Here is a 9787-nt window from a genome sequence, read left to right as displayed (position 1 = left end):
CTCAGCTACTAATCCAGTTCCCAGTTCTCATTTACCAGAATAACGTACCAAATCTTTTTTCTTTCAAAACAACAACAGCCAATTGAAGCATGAACCACCTTACTGGAATCTGTCCTATTAAATCAATATCCCCAATACCCACTTACGCTGTCGTCATCGGCGTCTATATTGAAGTTTATCTCTGCGATCCTGTCGAAGGGCGCACTGCAAAAAGAAGGGAAAGGAACTTCAGTGATGGCATGGAGTCAGGAAGCGACCTTACCGCCCCAGCAGAAGGCCAGGGGACAGCTACCCACAGACACTTCACACGACCGCCCCACGCCGCCTGCCTTTGCCCCCTTCCCTGTTACGTGCAATGGCCTCCTCTCCGTGAGAGGCACGATTTGTAGTTTTGAACATTTGAAAAAATACGTAGGATTTCTATTCTTAGGTCTGATTCAATACTCGAGTGAACAACCCTTGTCGTTATCTGGTTGATTGGGTATTTAGAGGCTTCACGGCAAGCACAGCAATGGCTGGCTGCTACGTTGCAGCTCTCATGGTAACTACGGAGCATCAAGGCGATTTTTATTTTTTTCACTGGGTCTCTCCAGCTGAACTAGGTCTTACAGGAAAAAAAACCCCAAACGCATAATTAAGTAAAAAGAGAGGGAGCTGCACCCAGCTGCTCCAGGATTCCCGTCCTACGTTCGCCCAAGAATTCCATTGGGCTCCTCAGCATGAGACAAGACCCCGCGGCGGGACTGAATCCTGCACGGTGGGCACAGACCAGAAATACCCAGATGGGGCTGCACCTGCCTGTTTCACCGTAACGACAGTAACGTCAGGGGGGCTCAGCGTACCAGGAGCTCAACAACCCTGATGCGGTACTGAGACGCGAATGCTGCAAAAGCCATTAAATAACCCAATTGCTCATTGGGACCTCAGAGCGTCTATCGTAAGAACAGCAGAGGGTGCTACAGGCCAACAAACCCCAACCTACTGGGTCAGTGCAGTATTGCTTCCCGTATCTCCAAGTTTGGACAGTGCTATTTTTTTTTAAAGAAGATTGTTCAGTTAGTAAAAAATACAGTCATGCAAACCACTGGGACACTGGAACACGATTAATACTTCTTAAAATGTTCAAAGTCGTATCCGCAACAGTTTTCAAGAGCTGGAAAATGGGTGACGGGGAGCACCACTCTCAAGGATCTTCAGTGCCGGAACAGTTCTGCAGTTTATCCCCCCTTTGGTGTCACAGATACAGAGGACAGCACGTCCCAGTGACAGACTTTGTGCAGTTTCGTGTTCATTTTAAACTGGACAGTGCCTGCCTTCAGCAGCCCCTCACATCAGGTAACTCCCCCCCTCCACCTACACACGCACCAGCCAGTTCAATAGTTACTGCTAGCCCCTAAGTTAAAAGTGTATTTTATTTTTAAAAAAACGTGTGGAACTAAGTAATCTGAGTTAAACTCTCGTTCTAGTCTGGAACTTTTTGGTCTTATTAAAGTTCTGGGCATCTACAATGCTCAGGAAAAAAAGACAGGAAAGCCGGACTCCAGAATCTTTCTCCATGTTAGAATACAGCTCCCAGCTATTTGGCAAACACCTTAACGGAGTTCCTAAGGCCCTAGGGATCTTCGGACTCTTTGGTTGGAAAAGATCTTTTAAGATCATCAAGTCCAACCTTTTAGGGACAGGGTTCAGTGGTGGGATGGCAGGGTTACGGGAATGGTTGGGCTTGGTGATCTTAAAGGTCTTCTCCAGCCTCACCGAATCTGTGATTCCGTATTTCATGGAGCCCAACAGTTACTAAAAACATGATCTGAACAGAACCAGCAAAAGAATCCTCCGTAAGTCTGACCTGGAGCAGCTGGAGTCGGTGCCATGTGGCAGGCCCAGCACTTTCTGGGCTAAAAGCCTCTCGTTTCCGTCAGGGTTCCAGGACACCAGGATCCTGCAGTTCTTTGCGGAGCAGAGCCGGCATTTGCTGGCCTAGGAGTATCAGCCCCGGGAGGGTACGTGCAGCAGGTACTGCCACGCGCTCTCCCTGTCACCTCGGGTGACAAATGAGTCCTTTGATCGAGAGGGACATGGCCACGAGATGAAGGTGAATGGGCAAAATCAATGAGCAAAACACACTGGGTATCGTCCTGGAGCACTTCTCCGTCAATAAATGTATACTAAATGATTACCATTTCTGAACCATTAGGGACAAGCAGGATAATTACAGTCCCTTAGCTACAATTTTAAGGTGAGAGAATGAGCTGCAGTTTTAATTAGATTACAGTAGCTCTTCTATAAAAGCAGCCTCACTTCTGAACACCGAATTCAGAAAGTCGCTAACATTAAATCCACCTGTATCTGTCTTTGAATGGTTATTCCCTCCTGCCTTATCTCTGTTTCCTTATTCCTTGGAGAGAAAATGGCTACATTTTTCCGTGGCCTTCATCAGAACACTATTCTGTCTACTCCTCATTTCAATACGGACTTAACGCTGCTGGAGAATACGTGCGTAATTGCCTGAAGTCAGCTCTAATGCTTTGCTTTCGGTGCAATTACATTTATTCTAGAACAGGGCTGGATAATAGCTGCGCGTTTTATGTAAAATGTTTCTCTTCAAAGTGCAGAAACACTTTTCCTAGGTTCTATAACAGTCTTTGGAGAGCGGGAATGGATGCCTATAAAAATAAAAAAGGTCCAAGCCATGGGTCAGTCTTCTGTGTGGTTCAGACCAGCGGAGGTACCCAGTGAGGTTCATTTTAAAGCCTGAACCAGAAGAAGATGAGATGCAGAGAGGCCTAAATGCTAAATGCAAGCCTCTTGAAGTTTTAGAAGCTTACTTGATATTATCATCCTGGTCTGCAAACTCCTCATCGTTAAAGCCAAACTGATCCACAAAGTTAGCTGTCATCTGCTGGATCTGGTACTCGGAGAAGGCCTGAGCAAGGGAACACAAAGAGAGCTGTCGTTAAGGTCTCCAAAGGTATTCAATCAAGCTGGCTGAAAGCACCTATTCAAAAAAGCATTAAAATCATAGAAAACTGTCGAACTTTGAGAAATTGTCTACTCCAACCCCCTTTTCAGAGCAGGATCCCAGACTGCTTCAAACAGACTACGAGTCCTGGACAGATGCCTCTCTGATCTGCTCTTAACTTCTTCCGAAGAGAGTACAAAACTTCCCTAGGCGACCATTTGTTGGCTTCCTTATTCCATTAGAACGCTGAACTGGGGTTTTTCATTTGTTTGTTTTCCCCAATGCAATACGAAATTCACCTTGCTGCAGCTTAAACCCAGCGCGGACATCATGACAGAGCTTCTCACTTCCTCTGAACCCCTCTCCCTTGTAGACCGAGGCATACGTCTCCACATAATCTTGGCTTCTCCTGACCAAGTGGACCAAATTCTTTCACCTTTTCTTCCTATGTCATGTTCCACACCACTGATCACAGAATCACAGAATCATAGAATGTTTTGGGTGGGAAGGGACCTCCAGAGGTCACCCAGCCCAACCCCCCTGCAGGACCAGGGACACCTTGAACCACATCAGGTTGCTCACAGCCCCGGCCAACCTGGCCTGGAATGGTCCCAGGGATGGGGCCTCCACCCCCTCTCGGGGCAACCCCTGCCAGGGTTTCACCACCCTCACTGGAAAGAAGTTCTGCCTTAGATCCAGCCTAAACCTCCCCTGCTTCAGTTTAAAGCCATCCCCCCTTGTCCTGTCCCAGCTGGCCCTACTAAAAAGCTTGTCCCCCCCTTTCCTCTGGGCCCCCTTGAAGCCCTGACCGGCCGCACTCAGCTCTGCCCGCAGCCTTCTCTTCTCCAGGCTGAACACCCCCAACTCTCTCATCCTCGCTGCTACCCTCTAGCTGACCTTTTGCCAATACAAATCACTCCTGAAGTTCAGCGCCTCCAACTGGACATTCCCCAGGAATGGGAAAATGACTCCGTATGCCTTTGAGGCAACGTTCCCCCCGTCAGCCGTTTGGTTTCCCACAGCAGCTTGGCTCTTCTGTTTTTCAGCTTGCCCCCCAGGATAACTGCCCCGATACGCTTTTGGTCCCATTGCTGCCTGCTCATCCGTGCCTCGTTCTCCATTTCTGAACAGGATTGCTTCTGCCTCCAACAGAACCTCACGCTGGCTCTTGCACATGGCGGGTTTTGTTCAGACCATGTCTCCTGTTTGCAGGGTAATTCTGGATACGGGTAGGTAGCCCCCTCCAGCTACGGCGAAGTCATGCAAACACGCATCAAACATCTGCACCGTGTCCTGACTCCGCTGCAGGTGGCGAGAAGCTCCCCGTTCCTCTCTGAGGAGTTCTGCAGGCTCCTGTCAATATTGCTGCTGACACTTGTCACGGTAAGATCAAACAATTTTTTTCTTTACAAAGGCAACGCATTTTCCCTTTTTTAATGTGCTTTCTGAGTACCAGCTGAGGAAGAGAAAGGTACTTGCAGTGTCAGAGTAGCCAGTTCGAGTATTTGGACAAAAGAATAACTATAAACTATTTCCAGCTCGTTTTGACCCTTAACTAGATTTCAGATTGGAAGTGTCTTTTTACTCCCCATAGGTAGCTCCCTGCTAAGTAGGCTGCAACTTGGGTGTCCTGCTAATGCTGTTCATGTTCTCAGCATCAAAAAAAGTGGGAAGAACTTCTGTAAATGTTCCTTCCCGAAAAACAGCTTCCATAGAGCTGATGGAGCTTTAGCAGAGCACCTCCAATTTTGTGGATCCCGAGATCTTTGCTAAATGCAAGCAAACCCTTAATGACCTCCATTTCTTCCTAAGTCAAGGCTTCTTACTGCTCTTACTGCTAATGTTTTAGCATGGCTCTTTCAGGTTTTAATAGAAGCCTGCGTAGCCCAAGAGGAAGCAGAACCCCCCCATCAGCCCCAGTTCTCCTGCAGGTGGGTGACGCACGCCGCCTTGTTGGCTGGGGAATACAGCAACTCACTGCGGCTGGTCTACAGCGTCGGGACACCCAGCCCCCCGTGCGGAGGGAACCAGGAGAAGAGCAAGAAGTACGCAGTGCCTCGCAGAAACGTGAGACACGTCATGTGTCTGAGCCAGATTTATTGCCGGTCGGAGTCTAGACCATGTAAATAACTATGCTGGAAAACCACAAAAGGGCTGAACACACTGACTACGGGTAAAATTGAGGAAGCTGTGCCATTCTGGGATGGGTTAGGGGCAAAAATTGAGAAGCAGGGTTCCCAGGGAGAGTGAAGAGCGCGTTGCCAACTCACCTGCTGGAGAGAAAGTTCATTGGGAAAAGCACTCTCAATGTCTTCATCCTCGCTGGAAGAGTGCAGATGGTGAGTGCTCACCTGAAAAAAGTACCAAAAAAGAAGCCCAAGTGAAAGCTAAGAAAGCTCAACCACTTCTGTCCCACACACACAGTCAAAGCCCAAACTCTTCAGAAGGCAGAAACTGTCCCAGTGAGTAAGACACAACATGACCTGGCATTACCAACACGCAGCAGAGCTGCTGCTGGAAGAACTGTAACGGGGTGTGTTTTCTCCAAACACTCTGCCTTTGTAAGCCTGCTTCATAAAACCAAGCAAAACAAGAAAAAACACCTTCTTGTTTTTTAATTAATGAAAGTGCAGAAGGTAGCAGGCCTGTATGATCTATGCACAATATCATGGTTCTCACCAAATCCACCGTATTCCTCCTGTTTGTTTCCGTCAGCGTCTCTTCTACAAAACTCTCCCATCTCCCTCTACAGTCTTCAGGTAGCTCTGCAATAAAAAGGTCACCAGAACGATTACCACAACTCAACGAGAAGGGGCCAAAGCCCCAGTGCAAGGCACCTGAGCAGGCACCTGAGCTGAGTGGTGTGTGCATTACGCGAGTGCTCGGCAAGGTGAATTGCATTTTACTCCTGATTTTCTGAAACTGGTAAATTCTGCAGAGAAAGGAACATCTTCCATTAGGCCAACCAGAAAGATATCGCTGGTCTTAACAAGCTTAACTCGCTTACGGAATGACAGGTACAAAACTTCCACTAGAGCTTGCTGAAAACTGGCACACGTGTGACTTGAGTTTTACTCTTTTCTTCCTTCCCTTCCATGGTGGTTGTAGTGGGTTGACCCCAGCCAGCGACTAAGCACCCACCCAGCCGCTCACTCGCTCCACCCCACAGCAGGATGTGCTCCGTGTCCTCTCCCAGCCTCGCATCCACCGTGGCGGGCCCCAGGGTGGAGACGGCGTGGGTAAAAGAGAAAGCCTTGGCGCTGTGCGAGTGCTGCTCAGCAACAGCTGAAACAGCGACGTGTTATCAACCCCGTTCCAGTCACAAATCCAAACCACGGCACCGCGCGGCTGCCACGAATAAAGTTATCTCCATCCCAGCCAGCCCCAGTGCAGTACAACGGAGGGAAATAACCCTGACTTGTGAAGCTTCCAGCCTTCACTAAAGTATTTAGGACTTCTCCCTCGTCACGTAGATACGCCAACGCTGAGTTACTGTACCACCATTTGATATGTTTGTTAGATGCCAACAATGGAAACCAAAGTCCTGTTTGTGCTCACTGCTTCCCCTAACAGATGGAAAATCTTATTTCCTCTCTCACAAAAATGCCAGGTAGGACTAGTTCCCTAATGAAGTCCCATAAAGATACAGTGGACAAGCTCAGCAATTTGAGTATCTCCAAGAAGCGGAGATGTCGGGATCATTCACTCTGGTGTCTCTCTTTCCTCTCGGACAGGTATAAGAGTAAGGAAGTACAGAAACACCGCTCGTCCCAGCACCCTTGAATGCTGGCAATGAGCACTATAAACGTACACATGAATCCGGATGAAAAGAAGCATTCTTTAGCACAAAAAGGGTACCTTCAGCCTCCAGCTGCAAAAACAGAGTTCCAACAATTTCAACGTAACTGTATGAAAACAAAGAGCAACTGCATTTGGCCTGGAAGTTTTTTTAGATTATGGAAAACTGTGATATTTAACTGGAAATTCTTTCCATTATAGAAGGGATCCTCATGAAATACATGCAATAAAAGTACTGCCAAAAGGCCCGCAAGGGTTATTTAATCAAGGGGAGAAAAAAATGCCGTCGCTTCTCCCAAGTAACAAGTGATAGGACGAGAGGACATGGCCTCAAGTTGCACCAGGGGGGGTTTCAATTGGACATTAGGAAATATTTCTTTATTAAAAGAGTGGACAAGCATTGGAATGGGCTGCCCAGAGAGGGGGTGGGGTCGCCATCCCTGGAGGTTTTCAAAAAACGTGTAGACGTGGCACTTCAGGACATGGTTTAGTAGGCATGGGGGTGTTGGGTTGGTGGTGGGACTTGATGAGGTCTTTTCCAGCCTTAATGGTTCTACGATTCTGTAATACCTAAGGAATGGGAAAAGGCGCACGTACCTTTAATGAACTCACTAATTTGAGTCTGCATGGGGCCCTTCTCCATGTTCTGCACTACAGCATTGGCGATGCGGGTGAGGTGCCCCATATTGCCTCGCCTCATTCCACCTTCTGCCCTGAAAAGAGAAAACGGCCAGTAGCGAGATAACCGGGCACCCAGGGTGACAGCGTCAGGCTCACACCCACTCCCACACCCCGGAGCGAAGAGCTCCCCGCCGTCGCGACAGTCGGACACAGGCACGCATCGCTCCGCGCAGGGTGAGTGTACGGATGGAGAGGGACGGGATCCCTCAGCCCGTCTGACTGCCCTAGGTAAGGCTTGATCAGTCACAGAGAGGGAGCTGATGGGGTACACGGAGAGCCCAGCGCAGAACTGAATGATCCCGTTATAATTTCCACTAAAGAAAACTCAGAGCAGAAGAATTCACATCACTGCTACTGAAAAAGCTTTGCCTTTTTACTTGCAATTGAAGTGTTTGGCAGCTGAATTCAAGAGAACAAAGGACACTGATCTACAACCATTAAATTTCCCCTTTAAAAAAAAAAAATATAAGAAGCCAACACTATGTCCAAGCGGTCCCTAAGTCACTTCTCTTTGAATCTCCATCGCTTCTCCTTCACTGGAGAGCAAAGCAGCAAGCTGAAAATCAGGGGAAGAAGGGCCTGAAACGATGCTGCTCTCCACAGTCCCCACAGCAGGACTGGTGAGACCTGGCGAGATAAACGCACACCCCAGGGGCAGATTGCTGGTAAGCAACTTCGGAGTATCCTGCTTGGAAACGGCGTTTCTGCCCGGCGGGTGCCGGAGGTGAGCCCGAACAAAGCCCTTGCACACGATGCTATCGTCCCTTGTAACATCACGCCCACTAAAGCATCCCAAATCCTGAAGGCAGGCTTGGAAATTACGATTCCTTGAGCACGCGTGGCTGACTGAAGCCACCGCAAACAGCACCGCTGGGTCAGAATCGAAGGCAACAGAAATAAACCCCTTACGAACAGGGGGACCAGAAGCTTCCACCTCGTGGCACTAAGTCTCCAGCTGTAAACCAAAGGTTTCTTTCCGAGATGCCAACAGAGCCAACGCGTAATGGAGACTCATTTTGCCCTGGGAGAGAGGAAGGCGCTAAATGGACGAGAGTTCAGTTTGAGCTGGGATGCCGCACTCGTGTGAATCCTCCCCTCGCTGGGGGATCCGCGAGCAGCGCTCCGGGCTGAGAGGCCGAATACAGCCAGGTCATCAGCCAGCATCACCTCACACCCCCCCGGCACCTACAGCTACATTTTAGGGTTTTTTATGACCCCCATATCCCTTCAAAAGCGTAATCATCACCTCCTGCATCTCTAAGAAGGGTGAGTTTATACTGAAATTATCTTGGGCTTTCCCCTAATGCTGGAGCAGGTGAAGAGACCAGAAGGTTTGGGGAATAAAACACCTTACCCCTCCACGTTCCCGTACAAAACCAGTACAAAGCCAACAGAAACTGAATCTGTACTTATGTCCTACAGCAAGGCCAGCACTAACTCTAGCCCCAAATTCAGGGTTTAGGACTACTCAACTACAACAAGCACCTGGGAATGGGTCCCCAACGCTACGCGACCGCCATTTGCACACAGGCTCGCAGGGATTGCTTTCATGCCCCAAACCGAGAGGAGGGCAGAGAGCCCCAGCCCAGACCCACGGCGCTGCTGGGAGCTGCACAAAACCCGTGGGGCGATGGGGCGCAGGGACACAGCCCCGGCACGACCAGCAGCACCGTCCTACTCCTCTCTGTAAAAATGGATGGGTCTCAGCAACTTGCAAAGCTCAGCTTTCTGAAGAATTTAAAGCGTACGGTGACACAAGCAGCGTACGGCGATGTTGTATCTGACCCCTTGGGTTGTGTGCTCTGGCAGGACCAGCACAACATTTGTTGTAAGCTGAGGAGTCCTTAACACACTGCTGGAACGCAGGCAGCACACACGCAAAATTAACTTTTATTTCAACACTTTCAACTACTTTTTATCAACCATGCTACAATTGGTGGTTACTACCAATACTAATACTAATTACCAATACATGGCCTGCACAGGCGCGCCCTTCGCTGGGTAACAAACTGCCTGATGGCCGGGCCCAGAGAGCGGTGGTGAAGGGAGTTCAACCCAGCTGGTGGCCGGTCCCAAGCGGTGTCCCCCAGGGCTCAGCGCTGGCCCCAGCTCTGTTTAACATCTTTATCCATGACCTGGGCGAGGGGATTGAGGGCACCCCCAGCCAGTTTGCAGATGGCACCGAGCTGGGTGGGAGTGTGGGTCTGCTGGGGGGAGGAGGGCTCTGCAGGGGGACCTGGCCAGGCTGGAGCCATGGGCCCAGCCCAGTTGGGTGAGGGGCAACAAGGCCAAGGGCCGGGTCCTGCCCTGGGGTCACCACAACCCCAGGCAGAGCTCCAGGCGTGGGGC

General features: G+C 49.6%; 1 protein-coding gene across 5 annotated transcripts in view; it reads right to left on the bottom strand.

Annotated features, from left to right (window-relative positions):
* The window catches only part of PPP6R2 (protein phosphatase 6 regulatory subunit 2), a 122579-nt gene that overhangs the window by 22084 nt on the left and 90708 nt on the right, over positions 1-9787 (bottom strand). For all 5 annotated transcript variants that reach the window (XM_035896080.1, XM_035896082.1, XM_035896083.1 and 2 more), the window contains 5 exons: positions 7355-7470; positions 5639-5724; positions 5230-5310; positions 2826-2923; positions 147-204 (listed from right to left, as the gene is read on the bottom strand). In XM_035896080.1, the coding sequence (XP_035751973.1) occupies positions 147-204; positions 2826-2923; positions 5230-5310; positions 5639-5724; positions 7355-7470 (439 nt within the window). The remainder of the gene's footprint in view (positions 1-146; positions 205-2825; positions 2924-5229; positions 5311-5638; positions 5725-7354; positions 7471-9787) is intronic.

The sequence above is a fragment of the Egretta garzetta genome, unplaced genomic scaffold, assembly GCF_000687185.1.
Source record: "Egretta garzetta isolate BGI_Z169 unplaced genomic scaffold, ASM68718v1 scaffold636, whole genome shotgun sequence".
Classification (NCBI taxonomy): Eukaryota; Metazoa; Chordata; class Aves; order Pelecaniformes; family Ardeidae; genus Egretta; species Egretta garzetta.
This window is presented reverse-complemented; position numbering and strand designations above follow the sequence as displayed.